We start from the raw sequence: 24,726 nt of genomic DNA, 5'->3' as shown, positions 1-24,726 counted from the left end.
TCTCACCTCTTCTATTCAGCACTATACTGGGACCCTAGCCATTACAATAAGGCAGGAAAAAGAAAAAAGGGGGATACAGATTGAAGAGGAAGAAGTAAACTGTTTTTATTTGTACACACGCGATCATGTACATGGAAAATACTAAGAGGGAGAGATGTCATCATCATGGCGGAGTGAGAGGTTCCCTTTGTCTCTCTCCTCTAAATTACAACCAAACAGACATCCACTGACCAACAGAGGATTCCCTACACAGCACAACAGGATGCCTAAGAGATCCAGGCAGGTATACATTTGAAGATGGATGGACTGGACCCCCAGGAAATGGTGGAACTAGGGGAGCAGCGTCCTTGCCAACCCTGGTGGCAGGGATCCAGGACACAGATCCTCATGCATTGGTCTGCAGGATTGTGAGTGGAGGCCAGGGTGGCCCAGCCCTATGCACCCGAATGCTGGTGGGGTGGTGACAGCCTTGCATGCTCGTGAACACCCCCGGGAGAGTGGTGGCAGTGGTGGTGGCTGGCGGCAGCCCCACACACGCACAAAAGCCCAAGAGGCGGTGGCCCCACGTGTCCACAAACACCCGCAGGGTGGCAGTGGCGGCTGGTGGCAGACCCGTGCATGCATGCACGAATGCCCAAGAGGCAGCAGTGGCACCACAGTGGTGGCCCTGCCCCATGACAGTCAGTAGAGCAGCAGCAGAGACAGTAGCCCAACCCACACAACTGTGAGCAAACAGGGTGGGAGCAGACCCCAGTGGCAGCACTCACAACACCAACTCCACCAGCAGTGGGGGCTGTATACAGGTCCCCAGACCCCCACCAGCAACAGCAACACCTGTGAACCCAGCACCCCCAGCAGCGGTGCAACCAGTACCCCCAGACAACTGGGGAACAGCAACATAGGTGGTGCACAAGACAACAGCATCTGAGCCTATGGAGAGCCAGGGGAGGAAAACAAGACCCAGGTGACTAGAACCAAAGTAACCAAAGCCATACCCAAATAAGAGAAGGTGATTACAACCACAAATGTGCTGGCAGAGGATGAATTCATCAAACACTATGAAGAACTACAGTAACATGGCGGAACAGAAGGTAAAAGCCAACTCTCCAAAAACCAAGTCTGAAATCACAGAAGTTTACAATCTAACTGACAGAGAATTCAAAATAGCAGTCCTAAAGAAACTCAATGAGTTACAAGAAAACTCAGAAAGACAGTTCAATGAGTTCAAGAATAAAATTAATGAACAGAAGGAACACTTCACCAAAGAGATTGAAGCTCTAAAAAAATACCAAACAGAAATTCTGGAGGTGAAGAACATAATTAATGAGATAAAAAATAATGTAGAAAGCATAAAAAATAGAGCAGACCTTATGAGGGAGAGAATTACTGAACTCAATGATAGAAACATAGAAATGATTCAGGTAGAGGGGAGAGAATTAAGGTTTTAAAAAAATGAAGAAATTCTTCGAGAAATATCCGACTCTATTAGGAAAAGTAACATAAAGATTACAGGTAGCCCAGAGGGAGAAGAGAAAGAGAAAGAAAAGAGCTTATTCAAAGAAATAATAGCTGAGAACTTCCCAAACCTGGGGAAGGAACTGGACATGCAAGTACATGAAGCTAATAGAACTCCTAATTAGATCAATGCAAAAAGACCTTCTCCAAGGCTTATAATATGAAAATTTTCAAAAGTCAATGACAAAGAAAAAATATTAAGGGCAGCACGACAGAAGAGAATAACCTACAAAGGAACCCCCAACAGGCTTTCAGCAGATTTCTCAGTAGAAACCTTAAAGGCTAGGAGACAGTGAATGATATCTTCAAAATACTGAAAGACAAAAACTAGTAGCCAAGAAGATTCTATCCAGCAAAATTATCCTTCAGATATGATGGAGAAATAAAAGCTTTCCCAGATAAACAAGAGCTGAGGGAGTTCATTGTCACTAGACATGCCTTACAAGAAATGATGAACACAGATCTCCTACCCGAAACAAAAAGGCAAAGGCTTATAAAGCTTTGAGCAAGGAGATAAGCAGACAGACAAAATCAGAAAATTGCAGCTCTCTATCAGAATAGGTTAGCAAACACTTGATTATAACATAAAGGCTAAAGGAAAAGATAGCATCAAAATTAACTATAAACTCTTCGATTTGGTCACAAACTCACAACACAAAGAAGAATAATTTGTGACAACAAAAATATAGAAGGGGAAGAGGAAAGGGATGGAACCTGCATAGGCTAATGGAGATAAGAGGCTATCAGAAAAAGGAATATCTCATCTATGAGATCTTTTATACAAAACTCTTGGTAATCACAAAACAAAAAATCAGAGCAGAGTCACAAATCATAAATAAAGAGAAAACCATCATAGAATACCACCAAACGGAAATGGCAGACAGAAATACAAGGAAAAAGAAACAATGGAAATCTAGAACAACCAGAAAACAAGAGGTAAAATGGCAGTACGAAGCCCTCATATATCAATAATCACTCTAAATGTAAATGGATTGAACTCACCAATCAGAAGACACAGAATAGCTGGATGGATTAAAAAACAAGACCCAACAATAGACTGCCTCCAGCAAACACATCTCAGCTCTAAAGACAAACATAAGCTCAGAGTAAATGGATGAAAGATGATACTCCAAGCAAATGGCAAGCAAAAGAAAGTGGCGTAGCCATACTTATATCAGACAAAACAGACTTCAAGATAAAAAAGATAATGAGAAACAAAGATGAGCATTATATAATGATCAAAGGGACATTCCACCAAGATGACATAACACTTACTAAAATATATGCACCTAACATGGGAGCACCAAAGTATATAAAGCAACTATTAACAGAACTAAAGCGAGAAATTGATGCCAACACAATAATAGTAGGGAACCTTAACATCCTGCTTACATCAATGGATTGATCATCCAGACAGAAAGTCAACCAGGAAACAGCAGATTTAAGTGAAACACTAGGCCACATGGACTTAATAGATATATATAGAACATTCCATCCAAAAACAGCAGAATACACATTCTTCTCAAGTGCACATGGAACATTCTCAAAGATAGACCCTGTGGCCTAGTGGTTAAGTTCAACACACTCCACTTCAGCAGCCTGCACAGTTTCCATGTGCAGACCTACAGCACTCACTGGCAGCCATGCTGTGGCGGCGACCCACATGCAAAATAGAAGAAGATTGGCAACAGATGTTAGCTTAGAGCAAATCTTCCTCAGCAAAAAAAAAAAAAACGATAGACCATATGTCTGGAAACAAGGCAAGCCTTGGTAAATTTAAGAAGATTGAAATCATATCAAGTATTTTCTCCAACCACAATGCTATGAAACTAGATATCAACTACAAGAAAAAGGCTAAGAAAGTCACAAATATGTGGAGACTAAACCACATGCTACTGAACAAACTTTGGCTCAACGAAGAAATCAAAGGAGAAATAAAAAAAATCTGGAGACAAAGGAAAATGAAAACACACTATACCAACTCTTATGGGTACTAAGAAGAAAATTTATAGCAAAACAGGTCTACCTCAACAAACAAGAAAAATCTCAAATAAGTACTATTAAACTATACCTAAAAGAACTAGAAAAAGAAGAACAAACCCCAAAGTCAGTAGGAGGGAAATAATAAAAATCAGAGCAGAAATAAATGAAATAGAGACTAAAAACAATAGAAAGGATCAATGAAACTAAGAGCTAGTTCTTTGAGAAGATAAACAAAATTGACAAACCCTTAGCCAGACTCACTAAGTCAAAAAGAGAGAAGACTCAAATAAAATCAGAAATGAAAGAAGGGAAATTACAACGGATACCACAGAAATACAAAGGATTATAAGAGAATACCACAAAAAGCTATATGCCAAAAAATTGGATAATGCAGAAGAAATGGATAAATTCTTAGGATCATACAACTCCCAAAATTGAATCAAGAATAGAAATATGAATAGACCAATCACAAGTAAAAAGATTGAAACAGCAATCAAAAGCTTCCCAAAAAACAAAAGTAAAGGACCAGATGTCTTCTCGAGAATTCTACCAAACATTCAAAGAAGATTTAATACCTATCCTTCTCAAACTATTCTGAAATATTGAAGAAGACATGATGCTTCCTAACTCACTTTACGAGGCCAACATTACCCTGATACCCAAACCAGACAAGGACAACACAAAAAAGGAAAATTAATGGCCAATATTGCCGATGAACATAGACGCAAAAATACTCAACAAAATATTAGCAAATTGAATGCAAACATACATTAAAAGGATCATACACCATGATCAAGTGGGATTTATTCCAGGAATGCAGGGATGGTTCAACATCCACAGATCAATGTGATACCCCACATTAACAAAATGAAGAATAAAAACCACATGATCATCTCAACAAATGCAGAGAAAGCATTTGACAAGATTCAACATCCATTTATGATAAAAATTCTCAATAAAATGGGTATAGAAGGAGGGGCTGGCCCCATGGTGTGGTGGTTAAGTTTGGCGTGCTCTGCTTCAGTGGCCTGGGTTCACAGGTTTGGATCACGGGCATGGACCTACACCACTTGTCAGCCATGCTGTGGTGGCAACCCACACACAAAATAGAGGAAAGACTGGCATGGAAGTTAGCTCAGGGATAATTGTCCTCAAACAAAAAAGGAGAAAGATTGGCAACAGATATTAGCTCACCATGAATCTTCCACAGCAAAAAAAAAAAAAAAATGATTATAGAAGGAAAGTATCTCAACACAATAAAGCCCATATATGACAAACCCACAGCCAAACCCACTTAAGGGTGAAAAACCAAAAGCCATTCCTCTGAGAACAAGACAAGGGTACCAACTCTCGCCACTCTTATTCAACATATACTGGAAGTTTTAGCTAGAGCAATTAGGGAAGAAAAAGAATAATAAAAAGGATCCAAATTGGAAAGGAAGAAGTAAAACTCTCACTGTTTGTGGATGACATGATTGTATATATAGAAAAACCTAAAGAATCCACCAGAAAACTAATAGAAATAATCAACAACCACAGCAAAGTTGCAGGGTACAAAATAAACTTACAAAAATCAATTGCATTTCTATACACTAATAATGAACTAGCATAAAGAGAAATTAAGAATAGAATCCCATTTACAGTCACACAAAAAAGAATAAAATATTTAGGAATAAATTTAACCAAGGAGGTGAAAGACCTATACACTGAAAACTACAAGACATTATCGAAGGAAATTGAAGAGGACATAAAGAAATGGAAAGATATTCCATGCTCATGGATTGGAAGAATTAACATAGTTAAAATTTCCATACTTCCTAAAGCAATCTACAGATTCAATGCAATCCCAATCAGAATCCCAGTGACACTCTTCACAGAAATAGAATAAAGAATCCTAAAATTTATATGGAACAACAAAAGACCCCAAATAGCCAAACGAATCCTGAGAAACAAGAACAAAGCTGGAGGCATCACAATCCCTGACTTCAAAATATACTACAAAGCTATAATAATCAAAACTGCATGGTACTAGCACAAAAACAGACATACAGATCAATGGAAGAGAATTGAAAGCCCAGAAATAAAACCACACATCTATGGACAACTAATCTTTGACAAAGGAACCAAGAACATACAATGGAAAAAGGAAAGCCTCTTCAATAAATTGTGCTGGGAAAACTGGACAGCCACATGCAAAAGAATGAACGTAGACCACTATCTTACACTACACACAAAAATTAATTCAAAAAGTATTAAAGACTTGAATGTAAGACCTGAAACCATAAAACTCCTAGAAGAAAATATAGGCAGAACACTATTTAACATCGGTCTTAGCAGTATCTTTTAGAATACCATATCTCACCAAGCAAGGGAAACAAAAGAAAAAAATAAACAAATGAGACTACATCAGACTAAAAACCTTCTGAAAGTAAAGGAAACCATGAGCAAAATGAAAAGACAACCCACCAACTGGGAGAAAATATTTGCATATCATATATCTGACACGAGGTTAATTTCCAAAATATATAAAGAACTCATACAACTCAACAACAAAAAACAAACAACTCAATCAAAAACTGGGCAGAGCATATGAACATTTTTCCAAAGAAGATATACAGATGGCCAACAGGCACATGAAATGATGTTCAACATCACTAATTATTAGAGAAATGCAAATCAAAACTGCAATGAGATATCACCTCACACCCATCAGAATGGCAATAATTAATAAGATAAGAAATAAGAAATCTTGGAGAGGTTGTGGAGAAAAGGGAATCCTCATACACTGCTGGTGAGAATGCAAACTGGTGCAGCCACTATGGAAAACAGCATGGAGATTTCTCAAAAAATTAAAAATAGAAATACCATACAATCCAGCTATCCCACTACTGGGTATTTATCCAAAGAACATGAAATCAACAATTCAAAGAGATTTATGCATCCCTATGTTCATCGTAGCATTATTTACAATAGCCAAGACATGGAAATAACCCAAGTGACCATTGATAGATGAATGCATAAAGAAGATGTGGTATATGTATACTCAGCCATAAAAAAAGACAAAATCATGCCATTTGTGAAAACATGGATGGACCTTGAGGGTACTGTGCTAAGCAAAATAAGCCAGAAAGAGAAAGACAAACACCATATCATTTCATCATATGTGGAAGATAAACATATGGACAAATAGAACAGACTAGTGGTTACCAGAGGGGAATGGGGTGAAGGGAGAGCGAAAGGGGTAAAGGGCACATATGTATGGTGACGGATAAAAACGAGACTATTGGTGGTGAACACAATGCAGTCTATACAGAAACTGATATATAATAACGTACACCTTAAATTTACACAATGTTATAAGCAATATGAGCTCAATAAAATAATTTAAAAAAATAAATCAGACACATATATCACTATAGAAACAAAAAGAAAATATTAAGGAATCTACCAAAAAAAAAAATCCACTAGAAAAAATACGTGATGGGGCCAGCCCAGTGGCACAGTGGTTGGGTTCGCACACTCTGCTTCGGCAGCACAGGGTTCACGGGTTCAGATCCCAGGCAGGGACATATGCACCGCTCATCAAGCCACGCTGTGGTGGCATCCCACATTCAAAACATAGAGGAGGATTGGCAGAGATGTTAGCTCAGGGACAATCTTTTTCAAGCAAAAAGAGGAAGATTGGCAATAGATGTTAGCTCAGGGCCAATCTTGCTCACCAAAAAAAAGAAAAAAAATAAGAACATGTGAATTTAACATGATTGTAGGATATAAGGTCAATATACACAAATCAACTGTATCTCTATATACTAGCAATGAACAGTTGGAAATAAAATAAAACACAACTCCCTTTACAATAGCATTCCAAAACATGAAATTCATAGGGACACATTTAACAAAATATGTGTAAGCATTATACACTGGAAACTACAAAATATTGCTGAAAGAAATTTAAAAAGACAAACTGCTTTTGGAGACTGGAAAAAAATCTCAATCTTTGTCATGTAATAGTGAAACTATTGTCAAAACTGTCACCTCCAGGAACCTAGAATAAAGAAAATGTAGCTAATGAACTTTCGACTCTGGCTAAATAGATTTCCAGGCAGAATGCTGAATGTGTAAATTGGCTTCTCACAGTTGTATGATTAGGTTAAAACAGATGAGCTAAAGAAGGAAATGTTCAGCTTGTGGGAAAAATTAAAAAAATTTAAATATAGAGGACACAAGTCTTACTTGTAAAAGATTTCCAAAGTAAAATAAGGCCCGTAGTCAAAGATCAAATTAAGTTTGTGGTTGTAACAACTTTTGTGAAAACTTCTGAATGATTTAAAGTGGAGCCTCAAAAACTCTCTTGGCTTCATAAAAGGAACTGGCCCCACAGCCCTCTGATGTGACAACCAATGTAGGGAGAAGATCTATTTTGAAAAGAATTGTGAGCAGGGCCTTTATCTAATAGAGTAGACTCGAATCTGAAACCCAGAAAGCCTAAAAAAAATTTAAGGGTGCTGTACTACTACTTGGATTAATTGAGACAGAGACACTTCAAAATGAAAATATTTCTCTGGGTCCCCAACTTCCCACGGGCAGGAAGCAGGCTGAGAAAGCTATTCAGCTGAAACATGGCTGTTTTCTTATAGAAAAGGAAGGATATCTCAGAGGCCAGAGCCAAGAGCCCAGAGAGAGCCAAAAGCCCACAAGAACAATGAACTACAGAAGCACTCTGAGGAAAGAGAACCAGGCCTATTCAGAGTACATTCCCTGCCCCCAAGTAGATGGCCCGGCAACATGTGTCCAGTGGGAAATTTAGCATTGCTCTGAGCCATTTAGAGCCATATGATTCCCATTTCTCCCATTTTGAATGGAAGTGCTGATTGCAGTTATTGCGTCCCTGCCTCACCATTGTATGTTTGGTATGTGGGAACAGATAAGAGGAGCCACAGCCAGCAGCAAAACACAAGAAGCTTCATTTGCATTTAGACCCGATTAAAATGACAGGATCCTGAACTTTGGGCCTCCTGTTGTCACTGGGATGAAGCTTTTGGGAACCTAGGATGGAGATGAGCATATTTTACATGTGGAATATGAACAATTTGTGAAAGATGAGAATCTATATGGAAACGGCCAAGCTGTCCCAAGCATCTCAGCCTTCCTAGCCATCCTTGCAAGGCATAAACATTAACAAAATAGTAATTGTTTTAAGTCACTACGTTTGGAGGTAGTTTGTTACAGATAAATGATGTTTTTGCAGGTGTGGTGATGTTGCTAACAAGATTAAACCATTTGAATCATCTGAGTTGGGATTTGCTGAAAGCCAACAGAGAGTATAGCCCAGTTCACACCTGCTGTCCTAGTGTAATTATTAACAGCATCTTTTTTCACTGTGCAAGTGTTTTGGTTGGCCAACACATTATGTGATCATCCTACTCTTATAATTTACTGCACAATAATGAGTTAAGGCTTTCCAGCTAGCTGGAAGTTAACATATTTAATCATAGAAATGTATTTCAGATGAAATGTAAAATCTAAAATTGAGTGCTGTTGTAAAGCCCAGTTGTTCCTTGAGGCCTAAAAACTTTAAACAATCTACTGGCAGGCTTCTGAACAGCTAAGGTTGAAGTGCCAATGAGCTACTAATGGCTGCCAGAATTAAAATACTTTCTCCATGTCTGGAATATATTTGGACTTCTAAAATGTGAATTAGAAAAGAACACAATTAAGAAAAGATGTTACATGTTTCCTCCTCTCTTTTCTCTCATTTTTTCCCATGTTAATAATTAAAGTATATATCATAAAGAAGTCTGACTACAATGAAGAGTCAATTATGAAGATTTATGAACCAGATAAAGCTTTGGAATTAAATGAGAAAGTTATAAATTCTTCTAATCATAATGTCTATGTCAAAAATTACTATTTTTAAAATTTCACGATAATTAAGGCTTGAATAATGAATGCATCCTTAGAGATTTGGCTGACCAAAAAAATTAATATTTACAAAAAACAATTTAACAAGATTACCCTGTTTTGATAATGGCCCCATAGACCAAGTAGCCTGGCACAGAAGTGATATTAATTCATTGGATTACAAACTTCTTGTGGCCAAGAGTAAACACTTAATAGATCTTTGTTAAAGAATAAATGAAACACTTGGTATTAAGCAAGCACTTAAAAGAGGTTAGACCTTCTTTAGCAAGAGGTGTCACATGTAATACATGTGGTGTCACTGAAGACTTAGGAAGACTTAAAGCATGAGAGAAGGAAAGAGATCAGGGGACAAAGAGTAAAGGACAAAGCATATAAAAATATAAGAGAGTTCCAAAAAGGAGATAAAGAGGGAATATATTGGTAAAGTTAATTACCTTACTTGTTAGCACTATCTCAATTCTGGAAACTTGGGAATTTTTATTGGAAGCATTCATTTATTTGAGGCTAATAGCAATCATTATCAACTCTCACCTTGTTCTTGTCTCACATTTCTACCTTTCCAATCCGAAGTTTCTGAGAATTAAAAAACATTTTCTTAATACTTTAAGTTTTTTATCATTACAAAAGCAATATTTGCCTAGCAGAAAATTTGAGAGCACTGAAAAGTAAAATTAAAAACAAAGAATACCAATAATTTCAACCCATTCAGAACTATTCACCACTAGCACCTTGATGCATATTCTTCTAGGTCCTTTTCTTTATTTCTATGCATGTATAATATTATCTGTCCAAATCTGGAACAACATCATGGACTATTTTCTAACCCCTTTTCACACAGGAATACACTGTGAAAAGTTTTCAAGTCTCTAGATGAACATTTTTAAAACTTGTGATCTGCATTGGAACTCTGCCCTCCTAGAGAGGATGAAGAAATTAACATTCCCCCCAGTGACATATACTAAGTATATTTTGTTGCAGCCTCAAATGAGAGTATTATCTTTCCATATATATATGTGTGTATATATATGAAATATACATATAAATATATATAAAACTAATATATAATAAAATACAGATAAATATATTTACATACATAATGTTATCAAGTAGCATTCATTTGTATTTCTTTTCTAATACTGTTAAACATTTTTTCATAAGTTTATTGATCATTTTTATTTCTTCATTTGTAAATTCTCTGTGCTTATATGTCTTCATGAAATTTGTATATTTCACATTTGACATTTTCTTATTGACTCGAAAGTGTTCACTGAATATTAAGAACATTATAAACCGCAATCTTCCATAAAGTTATGAATATTCCCCATTTTAGCATTTATTTTTAAATTTTATTTATAACATACAGATAATCATTTTCTTTGTTGCTATTTACTCATTATTTTCAAATGAAAAAAACAGTTTCTGTAAAGAAATAACATATAATTTTTGCTGTTTTGCTGGCTCATGTCATCAATAAGATTAAGCAAACTAACCGCCAACGTAAGGCCAAGAGTCTAAAGCAATACTACAAATCTCAGCATGCATATGAGCCAGCATGAATGTTTAAAAATAGTAGAAATAAAAATTATTAACATTTGACTGCAATTCAGTAAGTCTGGAGTGGGGCCCAGGATTCTGCATTCTTAACACACGCCCCTGGTAATTCTGAAGTGATTTGTCCATGGAACATACATTAAGAACCACTCATTTCAAACTTATATTATTAAGTTAAAATGAAATTATTCTATTGCCCAAAAGGTTGCTGTCTCATGTAAATGTTTTTTCTATTTTAATTTAGATAATGGGTATTTCTAAAATATATCACAAACTTCAAAGAAGTCCTAATAGTTACAGTGCATATAAAACTAAACTGAAGACAGACCCCGTTCTCTTTCCCAAGGTGTTTGGTGTAGTGTCTCAGAAAACAGATAAAGAAATTCTTGATATAGTCCATTATCATCTTCTAATTTAGAGAGGATGAGGTAAAATGAGACCCCCAAAAAGTAAATACACGACACTACAAACTGAAAGCCTGGGAGCTGAGGGATTATGCTTTCTCCTCTGGCTTTACCATAATTATTAGCACTCATTCCAATGCAGTCTGAAGCGGCAAGCAATCCCCATAAAATGCAAGGATAAAGGCAAGAAGTGAAGGGGGGTTGAGGGAGAAATGATGACATTCTAGCTGGGACCATGTGCTAGGCAGAATAGTGACTTTCCCCTCCCCTAGAACCTGTAAATATGTTACCTTATTTGGCAAAAGAGACTTTGCAGATGTGATTAAGGGTGAGTCCTTAAAAGTGAAAAACCTTTCCTGGCTGTAGTCAGAGAAAGAGATGTGATGATGGAAGCAGGGTCAGAGAGATACTACATTACTGGCTTTGAAAACGGATAAAGAGGATCATGACCTTAGGAAGGGAAGCAGTCTCTAGAAGCTGGAAAAGACAAAGACATGGAACACAGCCCTGCTGACATCTTTCATGATTTTAGCCTTTTGAGATTTCTGTCAGACTTGTGACCTACAGAACTATAAGGTAATGTATTTGTGTTGCTTTAAGCCACTAAGTTTGTAATAATTTATGGTAGCAATACAAAACTAATACAAGCCACATTCTAGAGCCAGCACTAGCTTCTGTAGAGAGCTGAAAGATATATGGCAGGCACATATGATAGAAAATCTACAAAGTTTTTCTTTCGTTCAGTTTCTCTCCAACATACCTGGTTCATGCCAAAGATGAAGAGCATTTTCTGAAACACAAGGGGGAACCTTCTAAATGGGAAGAGGCTTCAACTTTGTGAGTTCAAGTTCCAATAATAATTCTAAATCTAGATATACTGTATACATGAATTGAAGGCCAGACTAAACATAAAACCAGAATCAGAAAAGCTGAGACCTGGAGCAATGGTTTAATAAACAAAGAATAACTATGCAGAAACAATATTCTCCAACTCATACTGCCCATGTCCTCTTGAAGACTGACCATGTGTTATGGGCTGAATTGTGTCCCCCTCAATTCCTATGTTGAAGTCCTAATCCTACTACCTCAGAATATGACTGTATTTTGAGACAGGGTCTTTAAAAATGTAATTAAGTTAAATGAGGTCATTAGGGTGGGTCCTAATCCAATATAACTGGTGTTCTTATAAGAAAAAATTAGAACACAGATGCACACAGAGGAAAGACCATGTAAAGACACTGGAGGAAGACAACCCAAGGAGAGAGACCTTAGAAGAAATGAACCCAGTCGACACCTTGATCTTGGACTTCTAGCCTTCATAACTGTGAGAAAATAAATTTCTATTGGTTAAGCCACTCAGCTTATGGTACTGTTATGGCAGCTGTAGGAAAGTAATATACCACATAACACATGAAGCAGACTCTGAGACCTACTAATGCCTAGATGAGCATGGAGGGGACAGGGAACATCTGCTCACATGTTTAGTCAAATAGGATATTGGTCACTTATTGAAGAAAACTAGGCAAATAATAAACATAACTTCTATGAAAAGATTTTGTGACAACAGAAAAAAAGAAGAAATTAAATATAGTATGCTCTTAAAAGACAACTGAAGAAAATTTACCTCAGGTAATAGAAGTAAATTTTATAACTCAACTGCTTCACAAGTAAATTAAAGAAAATGTGGACTGTAAAATAATAGATGAAAGATGAAAGCACAAACATTCTACCTAAATTAATGCTTTGCCTTATTAACTTAAAGAATAAGAGTTGTTTTTTTCAGCCAAACACTTCTGTGGCTCAGTTTCAGTGTCTTTGTTCTTTAAACCTCTTTAGTTGAAAGCTGCAGAGATTCAGAAGTCAGAAAGTATGACTTTACAGCAAGTGAAGAATGTCTTATTAATCAGCTGTTAATTCCTTTGCTATTTTCATTACTACTCAGTTTAGGTATTTATGACAAAAGAGGGAAACATTTGTAATTTATAAAAAAGGGATCTAGTTTTCATTAAACTTTGCAAGGTTATTCTGGATAAGAAACTAAGTGTTATTATCAACTAGTTTTTATATTTTTATTATGAAGTGTAAAACTGGACAGAGATTCACAAAAGGGATAAGATTAAAAATTATTACTGCAGGAATGTTTTGACTAAAAGCAGTGTTCCATGTGTGGAAGTAGAACATAAAGTGTCAACATAAAAACTCCATTATATTTCACACAAACCCATTGACTCAGCAACGTTTTAGTTTAGTGAATTAAGTTTTCTTTCTTGTCTTCTCAGTAAAGCAGCAGTACAAGAATAAATAAAAAAATAAAACATCAAAATAAATAAAAGAAGAACATTCAGAATTGGCAACTCATTTCACTTCAAGAATTTTTCTCTTCTTCATTATATATTAATTAAAAGCTATGAACATAAAAAATTTAGGTTAGATACTCATACAACTCAACAACAAAAGACAAACAACTCAATGAAAAAAATGGGCAGAGAATCTGAATAGACATTTTTCCAAAGAAGATATACATATGGCCAACAGGCACATGAAAAGATGTTCAACATCACTAGTTATTAGGGAAATTCAAATCAAAACTACGAGATATCACCTCATGCCCATCAGAATAGCTATTAATAAGACAAGAAATAACAAGTGTTGGAGAGGATGTGGAGAAAAGGGAATCCTTGTACACTGCTGGTGGGAATGTAAACTGGTGGAGCCAATATGGAAAACAGTGTGAAGATTCCTCAAAAAATTAAAAATAGAACTATCATATTATCCAGCAATTCCACTTCTGGGTATTTATCAAAAGAACATGAAAACACTAACTCAAAAAGATATATGCACCCCTCTGTTCATTGTAGCATATTGACAACAGCCAAGACTTGGAAACAATCTAAGTGCCCATTGACAGATGAATGGATAAAGAAGATGTGGTATATATACACAATGGAATACTACTCAGCCATGAAAAAGATGAAATCTTGCCATTTGCGACAACTTGGATGGACCTTGATGGTATTAAGCCAAGAGAAGTCAGTCAGACAGAGAAAGATAAATACCATATAATTTCACTCATATGTGGAAGATAAACAAACAAATACATAGACACAGAGAACAGACTGGAGGTTACCAGAGGTGAAGACGGGTGGGAAGAGGGCAAAAGGGGTAAAGAGGTACAGGTGTATGGTGACAGATGGCAACTAGACTTTTGGTGGTGAACATGATGTAGCCCACACAGAAGTTGAAATATAATGATGTACACCTGAAATTTATATAATGTTATAAACCAATGTTACCTCAATAAAAGCAAATAAATAAATAAATTGTAAAAAAAAAATATTCTGCAAGATTCAATTTGCCAATATTTTATGAAGGATTTTTCCTTCTACATCTATATTCGTGGAAGTTAACATTTACTAAGTGCTTACAAAATGCCAGTCACAATTCTAAGCACTCTAAGAGTATTAAATCATGACAACTCTATAAGGTAGGCACACCTTTTATGTGAGGAAACTGAAGCACAGAAAAGTTAGGTAACTGTTTCAAGATTACACGGCTAGTAAGTGGTGAAGGTAGGAGCACGGGTAAACGTGAGACTAATTAGCAGTTTCTTGTTATGTGTTATTTTTTACTAAGTTTGGATATCAAGGTTATGTTCTTTTTATAAAATGAAACGTGAAGCTGTCAATTTTAATACGCTCTGGAACAGTTTATATAACACAGGAACTGATGCCAGCCCTGATATCCGTTCCCCTACATTAAACCCAGCACATATGGGGTTAAAACCAAAAACACTCATCCTTTTTCCCTGCTTTTCTAAGTTACATTCATATGTAAATATCAGTTTTTTAAACCTTTGTATCCCTGAACTTGACAAGGCAGACAGAAGTTACAAATTGTTTAAAGCCCAGGTGGCCTCAAGCTGGGCTCACACTGAAGTTTTGGCAAATTACCAGTTCTTGAGGTTTGTTATAGGGAAACTGATATCTAGAAAATATCAGGAAGCTAAAGCTTCTCAGACCTCAACTCCTTGGCTCCCTGGCCCCAGAATTCACCATCCACCAGGGAGGCAGACAACCAAGGACACCCACCTGTGATTCCCTTATCTCACCATCCTCCTCCCTGCCAGCAGCCTCACAAGGCCAAACGCAGGCTGATGGGAAAACGCTGACCAGCAAGGCCACAGGCTCCCCCTCCCTACAGGCAGCCACATTCCTCACAACCTTTAAAACTCTTTGCCTCCCATCTTTTGGGGAGATAGGACAAATTTGAGGGCTCACTCTTATCTCCCAGCTGACGTCACCCGAAATAAAAACTCTTTCCTTGCCATAAGCCTGGCGTTCCAGTTTTATTCAGCCCCTCTGTGTGGCGGGTAAAGAACCTGGGTATATGTTCGGTAACAAAACTACATTTCCTTAAAAGTTTGAATCATCAAACCCATAATCTTATCTGAGTTTAAAATTGAATTCAATTTAATTTAACTTTAAAATTTAGACCTATTTTTCTTTTTGTGTGTTTGCCTCTTATATTTTTGTCTACTGTTGGCATGGACTCAAGTGACATGGTTCACAAGCATTCAACTATTTTGGATAGGGCCTAACTATTTTATCTAGTAGCCTAGAGGCCACAACTAATAGTCACAGGGTGGAGGCTGGCCATGCCAGAAAGACTAACTATGTGATTTGAGGGGGAGTGGGGACTTGGGGTCACATGGCATCAGTCAAACTGGAGACTGAGTTTACGTGGGCCACCAGTCAATGAATCATGCCTAGGTAATGGAGCTCCAATAAAACTCTGAACATCAGGGCCAATATCAATCTCACACATCAATTCAGGAGGGTAATGTGTCCTGACTCCACACAGAAAAGAAAATGGAAGCTTCACGTTTGGAACCCTCTGAGACTCTGCCCCATGCACCTCTTCCTTTGGCTGATTTTAATATTTATCCTGTCCCTGTAATACACCATAACTGTGATTATAATAGCTTTCAGTGAGATCTGTGAGTCCTTCCAGCAAATTATCAAGCCTGAGAGTGCTCTGGGGAACCCCCCTGAACTTGCAGTTGGTGTCAGAAGTGAGGGTAGTCTTGGGACTATGCCCTCCAACTCTGTAGTTGGAGTTTAGCTAACTCCAGGTATAGCTAAACCATCCTTTAAAAGGAACAAATAAGAGGCCAGCCTGGTGGCATAGCAGTTAAGTTCCTGCATTCTGCTTTGGCGGCCCGGGGTTCGCTGGTTCATTGGTTCGGATCCTGGGTGTGGACCTACTCACGGCTCATCAAGCCATGCTGAAGTGGCGTCCCACATAAAAGAGCTACAACTCTATAACTATGATACACAACTATGTACTCGGGCTTTGGGGAGAAAAAAGACAAAGAAGAAGATTGGCAACAGATGTTAGTGTAGGGCCAATCTTCCTCAAAAAAAAAAAGGAACAAATAATTTACCCTCTTCTTACAACACGAAGTCTAGCTGATCATTTATTAATAAACATTGTCACTATTAAATTTCTTAAATATGATTTATAGAAAGAGATAAGTTAGAAGCAGATAACAGTAATACACAGTTAGAGAGTAAGAGTATATTGTAATTGGCAGAGAAATGGTTTGCTAACTGTCCTTAATGGTTTGTCAAATGTCGGTATTATCCAAGCATTTAATATACGTTGAAACTAGTTACATATGTTTCTCCTCTTCTATATTCAGAGTACCTTAAGATCTTGCTGGCAAGATCTTAAGTTATTTACTCTGATAGGCTTTACCTAGGCCTTGACAGATGGTAGGTGCTTAATGTTTGTATGACTCACTTAAATCTACATAATGGAATTTGAAGAGTTTCAGAAAGGACTTCAAGCTAAAAAGATATTCTCCAGTGACCTGTCAAAGAATTAAAATGCCACCACTCAATTTTTTTCCTAATATTTCCAAAAATCCACTGGTGGTAAGCAAAAATCTTTAGAAGTAACACATAGCACTTTAACAATAGATTCATTTCAATTATCAGATTATTTTCTAATTTAGCAGCTCGATAAACTTTGAAATGTACTAAGTACCAGGCACGTTTAATGGGAAAAGAATAAGAAAAGCTAGATCTTCTACAGGGCAAAGTAAGAAATTTGAGGAAGGACAGATGAATATGGGTTCTATAGGCTGAGGGACAGGAATGGAATATCATAAAAGCATTGAATACCAAAAGAGGAAAGGAATACTCAATGGAGATAATGTGAGAAAATTCAAGACAACTGGCCAATTTGATAATTTTAAGATCCACCCTCATGAAATCAAGTATTTCATATAACTAATACAATTTATCAACGCAGAAGTCCCAGTGTTATGGTTCATTAGTGCACAACTTTCTTTACGTCCACGTTATCCTGACAATCTCAATAAAAGGCCCAAGTTTAAAACTAAATTCTTAAATTCGTGCATGCCTGTTTCATCACTCTTTACTCTTCCTCATCTCTTTCTAGAGTTTTTAAGATGTTATGCAGATTTTATGATTTTTAAACTTTGATTTCAATGTAATTGATCATAAAAGAGTGTTTTAAAATACATGAAAAAATAAAGAGGAAATCTTAATGTCCAATGTATGTACCCAATTTTAGGATATTTGCTTTAAGAGGTCAGCTTTGATTATTTCTAAGTCCTTTCTATTGGTACTAAAAAAAAAAAATGCCAGGTAAGTAATGTGTTTTTAATCAAAATGTATCCTTTATAAAGGTTAAAAGAGTACTCATGTATATAAGAAGTTAAATATTATAACTTTTTATAGGTTAAAGAACATAAAAACTGTTCAAGTTACTATTATAACATTATTAACAGGTCAAAAGTTATGTCTTAAATTGCTTTAGAAGGGAACAAGGAAAACAACTATAAAAAGTGTACATATTTATTTAAAGTATCAAGGTCTTATCTGTTGATGAATCTATTCTGGACCTAGGTCTGAAATTTGTATGCAACTTTTAAAAAGTCTATCCTTAACTGACCATTATCCTTCATCTCTATTTCAGAAAATTCTACCTTTAATTTCTAGTATCTATTACCCATAATTAATCCTAAACATTACCAATAAAGGATGAACAAAAATATGTACTATTTGATATATGACTTTAGGATTTTAAAATATTGATGCAGGAATGAGAAATGCTAAACTTCAAATCATCGACCTCAGGTTCAAGATAGACTTTTAGAACAAGAAGATTTCAGGCTGATTAAACTTAAGTCCTTTGGGATTAGTTCCTATGTAGTACGAAAATAATAATTTAAAGAAAGAAACTATAATACAACATAAAGTAACACACACAGTCTATAGAATAATGGTATAAATAAAAGGATAATAAAATACTAAACAAGCTGGTAAAAGATTAATCATATTATAAAGAAGAGAAAAAGAAAAGAGAAAATAATTTTCTTATAAGAGTTGGAGGACAGGTTTCAGGAGAGAGGGAGAACCAGACAGAAAAGAACGAATTTCATAAAGTTCTGGAATAAGCTCAAAACGCAAGAACTGGTTCTAAATAGCTGGTTCTAAACAGCTAAATAGCTGTTAAGGTAAATAGCTGTCTTATAGACTTGAATTGTGTACCTCATTTTCCGTTCCCACATCCAGAATGACAGGTAGACATTCTTGAGGATTCATCCCTCCACAAGCCGTATACAGAGCCAATTTACCCACAGGGATGCCCATTCCATTACAGCCGAGGTCTCCCAAGCCAAGAATACGCTCTCCATCAGTCACCACCACAGCCTAGAAGGAAAAGAAAAAATATCCACTAAGAGGTGTTCACAGATCCTAGGGCACAGTTCCTGGTCTCTATTTCTGAAGTTAATACTTATGGTATTGAAATGTTAAGCTGTCAAAAAAACATAATTGAATATACATGGAAAAGATTTTATATGACTGTAAATGTGGAAGAGTGAGGAGAAAAAGTACATTTGATATATATTTTATATTTTGTTAAAAATATATATATATGATTAATTTAGTTGTTGAAAAAAGAAAAGAGGGTAAGCACATAAAGATTCAAACAACCCAAATAACTCAGTCTTCAATCAAGAGGAGCAGTGGGAAGACTACAGAGAAATAAGAGCTCAAACTGGGAACTAAAGTGAAACAGAGCAGCTTTAAAACTAGTCCCATCCACTTTGAGCACAATTACAGGAGTGTCCATATTTAAGTAACCCATAATAGCTCAGAGCCCCCAGATGTTCTGATCTTTAGTTTATGCATCTTGGCACCATCCACCTATTTTCACAACAGTGTTGACTCATCCTCTTGAACTCCCATAACCACTTCATATTGTTCTACTATCTTTGAAATATGCCCAGTACAGTCTGCTAGTTCTCCTACATGATAATCTTCCACTAGACCTACTGAATTTTGTTTATTTCTAATCACTTTCAATATCTATGAAGCATACATTTTAACCATGTGGAGATTTTAATTCTGTGTAACACCTTTATTGAAATTAATGCATCTAACATCTTTATTGTGTGATTCATGGCCATTACATGAGTTTAAGCAAAACCAGTCTTGTGAAACACAATTTATTAGATTTTCTACAAACTGCTACACCGGTCATATCCATGCAGCCTTGGAAAAACGTTAGTTATTTGACCTCGGATACACCGATGTATTAAACCTTCTGTTTCTTATTTGTAAAATGGGATAATAAATGTACTTTTCAGAGTAGCTGCATAAAATTAGGAACCAACTCTGTTTTGCTCTCTTCTGTGCACCAGCACCTAGCACAGCATTTGGCACACAGTAAACAATCAATAAACATTAGTTAATTGACTAAATCTAGGATTCAATAAAATGAGATCATGACATTCAACGAACTTACCACAGTATCTGGGACATTACAAATTCTCCAAAACTTGTGGCTATGAATACTATTATTATCATCAGGACTAATGGACAGAGTTATTAGCATTTTAGAAGCCGAGGGGAATTTAGAGTACATTCAGTCCATCCCTCTTATTTTAGATTAGGAAACTGAAGATCAGAAATAATTGCCTAAGGTGATTTATCTGGTTAATATCAAAGAACAAGAACCCAGGTATGCTATGTCCTAGGACAGTGTTTTTCCAGCATACTATATTGCAGAACATATTTAAAAATATATTTTGAGATCTCTTCATTTAATTTTCTGTTCATGTATATTATGCAGCTCTCAAAGAACTACCTTAAAAGTAAACACATTTGAGAGGTGGGTGAAAATTATCTTTGCATATTCCATAAAGCTTATATATGTTCCACGTCTAATTGCAAAGGGTCAATATGCTGTTATGCTGTTTTGGAGAAGGCAACTTGATACCACTGGGTTGGCTGGCTCTGATTCAAGATAAGAAATATAATCAAATACTGCAGAAAACTATACCTTTAGTTTTTTAATTAAATTAAAGCCAAATTTTCAAAGTACAAATACGTCAAACATATTTAAGGGACATTATTTTATTTATTGTGCTATCAAAAATAGTAGTACTTTTATATATCATCAATAATGTATACTTTTGTGAATGTGTTTCTTAAACAAGTACAGTCCAATTGGTCTGCATATACTTTTAAATATTTTTATGAGATATTTTATAAAGAGAGCAACATCATCACATAACTTAGTCATGATCTGAATAATAATTTATATAATGCTTTCCGGGTTTCATTAAAGATGCTTAAACCCAGAGAGTTGCTATTTGTAATTTTCATCAGTTTCAAATTTTTTGAAAAAGAGGTTTAAAAGAACATAGCATTTTCATTTATTTTTGATAGTACATCTGTTAAACTAATATTGTTAGTTAAAGACATTAAATACATGTCTTGAATACAAAACCAAAGAAAAGTATTATTTTTTTTCGTTTCTTTGTAAGTTTTATTCCCTAAGCTCTTCTCTCATCTCAAGCTATCAATTTACTTATATAAATATACTGTGGACATTTACATAGGTGAAAGTTGTTTGAGTAATTTTTTTTTGTGTGTGAGGAAGATTGGCCCTGAGCTAACATCTGTCACCAATCCTCCTCCTTTTGCTGAGGCAGATTAGCCCTGAGCTAATATCTGTGCCTATCTTCCTCTACTTTGTATGTGGGATGCCGCCACAGCATGGCTTGATGAACAGTGCCTCGGTCTGTGCCTGGGATTCGAACCTGTGAACCCCAGGCCGCCAAAGCAGAGCGTGCAAACTTAACCACTACACCACCAGGCCGGCCCCTTGAGTAATTTTTAAATTCTGTTTTGAGGCAGTTGATATTTTAGCTCAGTTTATGTTTTATTACAAAAGTACATGTGTAGCATAATTTCAACATTAAAGAGTGGATTTTAATAGAGAAGGAATCCTCTAAAATAAAAAAAAATTGTGATATGTATGCAGTTAATCACTAAATTAACACTCTCTTGGTTTTGTCTTTACCCACTTTATCTCCTCCTTAAGAAAAGTAAAGCATTGGATGTTTTCTGTATAAGAAAGTTACAACAGCAGGATTATCTCAGTAAGACAACCACAGTTGTATTAATGATGTCTGTGTTTCAGAAATCAAATCTTCATCCCTCTGTATCAATTACCATCTGAGCATTAACTGAATAACACCTTTCTGTATGAAATATGCAGGGGTTCCCCTGACCACCGACAGACTCTCCCTATGTGGCGCCTCTTCATTCCTTCTTTTCCTTTCCCGGGGCCTGCAGTCCTGTTGTAGCCTTCTTGGATACAGAACTCTTGCCTCTTTTTCTTCTCTCTCTGATGAACCTTCCTCAAATATTACTTATATAAAGTCATCCCCTTGTTTAAATATGACATTCTACTTTTTTAAGTCTAAATTCCTCTCTCTGAATTTCAAGACCTTTCATAATCAATTAATCATCTCTTACTTAAACAATCTTAATTCCACTACATTTCAATATTGACACTTAGCTTTAGTTGGGCCAGCCAATTTCCTTATTGCACAAGAACACACCATTCTTGTCCTGAACTTGATACCTACATTTATATGTTCCCTTCTTACGGTAGTATCGTCTTCCCTTTCTAATCATCAAAAGGCTAGATTCAAGTTCGAATTTTGCTATAAATATTTCTGAACTGTTCCAGCCTTCTTTGAATGATATTCTCCTCTGAATGGATGAATATGGCACTAATAATTTATACCAGAGAGTTTAATTATATGTTGTCTAATAATTGATTGCCTTGGTATCATGTGTGCTTTCAACTACACAGTAGAGACTATATCTTATTCGTCAACATTCTATTACAATAAACAGCTGCCATTTACTAAGTGCCTACTACGTACCAGACACTATGCTAGGCTTTTTAAATAACAGTAGATATAGTCAGGATCAGGAATATCAGAGGGCCCAATATTAAAGAGTTAAAGGGATATGGGATATGAAGGAAGTTAAATATTCAGAGATCAGCTGGTAGGAAGAAGATGAAGCATGTGACTGCTTATTGCCTAGCTGTTATTAGAAAGGTTTTTTTTGAGGAAGATCGGCCCGGCGCTAACTTCTATTGCCAATCTTCTTCTTTTTCTTTTTTTTCCCTCCCCAAGGCCCCAGTACATAGTTGTACATCCTAGTTGTAGAGTTGTAGCTCTTCTATGTGGGATGCCACCTCAGCATAGCTTGAGGAGCAGTGAGTAGGTCCATGACCAGGATCCGAACTGGCAAACCCCAGGACGCTGAAGTGGAACTTGCGAACTTAACCACTACGCCACCGGGCCGGCCCCTCCAGGAGGATATTAATTAGACCCCTCTACCCTAAAACTATTTCCTATATTGACTCATTCTTAAAATCCTCTGAGAGTCCTGGTTAAAATGTAAGTATCCTTCTTCTTAGAGGATCAGATATTTACATTTCATAGAATTAACACATTTTTAGGGTAGTTCCTAAGGACAGGATCTGTGGACAGCGCACTTGATGGGAGAAAAGGTGAAGGAGCAACTTAGGTGGGGCAAGTGGAAAAACCGGGAAGACTGCAAGCAATGAAAAACATGTTGCTTTACGAGTTTGCCTAGCCTGAGCCTTAAAGAGCCCAGTGAATCAATTCTAGCCACAAGTGCTCAAACAGAAAAGATCATTAAGGGAGTCACACTTCAGAAGTCACAGCTGAAGTGCTTTTATACCACTAAGAGGCATCAATTTACTCAATCTTAGTCCTCAAAGATACCCCAAAGTTGCTGGGCACCTAACAGAAAGGAAAAAGGGAGCCAAGGAGGGGATAAGTACATCTCACTATCCTTACAAGGAAGGTGGCAGCGCACCCAGTTTAAGAGCAAGGGCTCTGAGGCCTGCATCCAATTCCCACCACCACTGGGCACTAACCCCCCTGTGCAACCCACCTGTGCCTGCCTTTCCTCACTGAAGTATCAGGATAATACGAGAGGTGATCCAGGTAGTGTCTCACACAGAAAGCTACCAAATGTCACATACTATTGTTATTTTATTTTCATTATCTCACTCACAGAGGGAAGTCAGATGAGCTACTTAAGGTCACAATGATAATGGAAATGAATTAACAGATTTTTTTGCCTACCTGGATTCCTCTTAGTAGATAATTAAACACAGAAGATATGACAAAGGAGTTTGCTTAAAGAAATACAGACATTCAGACACTACTTCAACATTTATTCAACATTTATCATCACTTACAATGAATAAAGAAATAATAAGAAATTTGACGGAAATAATGCGGAAACAGTATCTAAATAGAATCAGACTAAAATTACAGTTGGCCCTCCATATCCACAGGTTCTGCATCGGCGGGATTCAACCAACCCCAGATGGAAAGGCTTACGATGTTTGCGTCCATACTGAACATGTGTAGACTTTTTTCCTTGTCATTATTCTTTAAACAATACAGCGTAACAACTATTTACATAGCATTTACATTGTATTCTGTATTATAAGTAATCTAGAGAGAATTCAAAATCTATGGGAGGATGTGCATGGGATATATGCAAATACTATGCCATTTTATATAAGGGACTTGAGCATCCGTGGATTTTGGTAACCACGAGGGTCCTAGAATCAATCCCCCCAAGGATACCGAGGGACAGTTGTAATCCACTATGCAAAAATCAAAGGGATATAAATTAGGTGACATTCACTAGAATAGCTAGTGAACGCTACCTAACATCTTGAAAATTGTCAATATGTTATGGGACAGGGAAAAGAACAAATTCGCCATAGTAGAAAAATGTGACAACTTACCTTGATGACATCTTCTGGCCATGCGTTAAGAATTGAAGCAATATGCCCTCGATCATGGATACTAATAAAGAGACCTCTGACAGAAAAAAAGGAGTAGTTTTAATTTACTTCAGACTTGTCAAACTGTCATGAACATTTAAAAATTTTTTCACAT

General features: G+C 36.5%; 1 protein-coding gene across 1 annotated transcript in view; it reads right to left on the bottom strand.

Annotated features, from left to right (window-relative positions):
• The window catches only part of ME1 (malic enzyme 1), a 190,461-nt gene that overhangs the window by 104,734 nt on the left and 61,001 nt on the right, over positions 1-24,726 (bottom strand). The window contains exons 4-5 of the mRNA XM_058566694.1: positions 24,573-24,648; positions 18,956-19,117 (exon numbers count right to left, since the gene is read on the bottom strand). Coding sequence (XP_058422677.1) covers positions 18,956-19,117; positions 24,573-24,648 — 238 coding nt within the window. The remainder of the gene's footprint in view (positions 1-18,955; positions 19,118-24,572; positions 24,649-24,726) is intronic.

Source organism: Diceros bicornis, chromosome 23 (genome assembly GCF_020826845.1).
Source record: "Diceros bicornis minor isolate mBicDic1 chromosome 23, mDicBic1.mat.cur, whole genome shotgun sequence".
Taxonomy (NCBI): domain Eukaryota; kingdom Metazoa; phylum Chordata; class Mammalia; order Perissodactyla; family Rhinocerotidae; genus Diceros; species Diceros bicornis.
The sequence above is the reverse complement of the archived record's forward strand: the minus strand, read 5'-3'. Positions and strand labels throughout refer to the sequence as shown.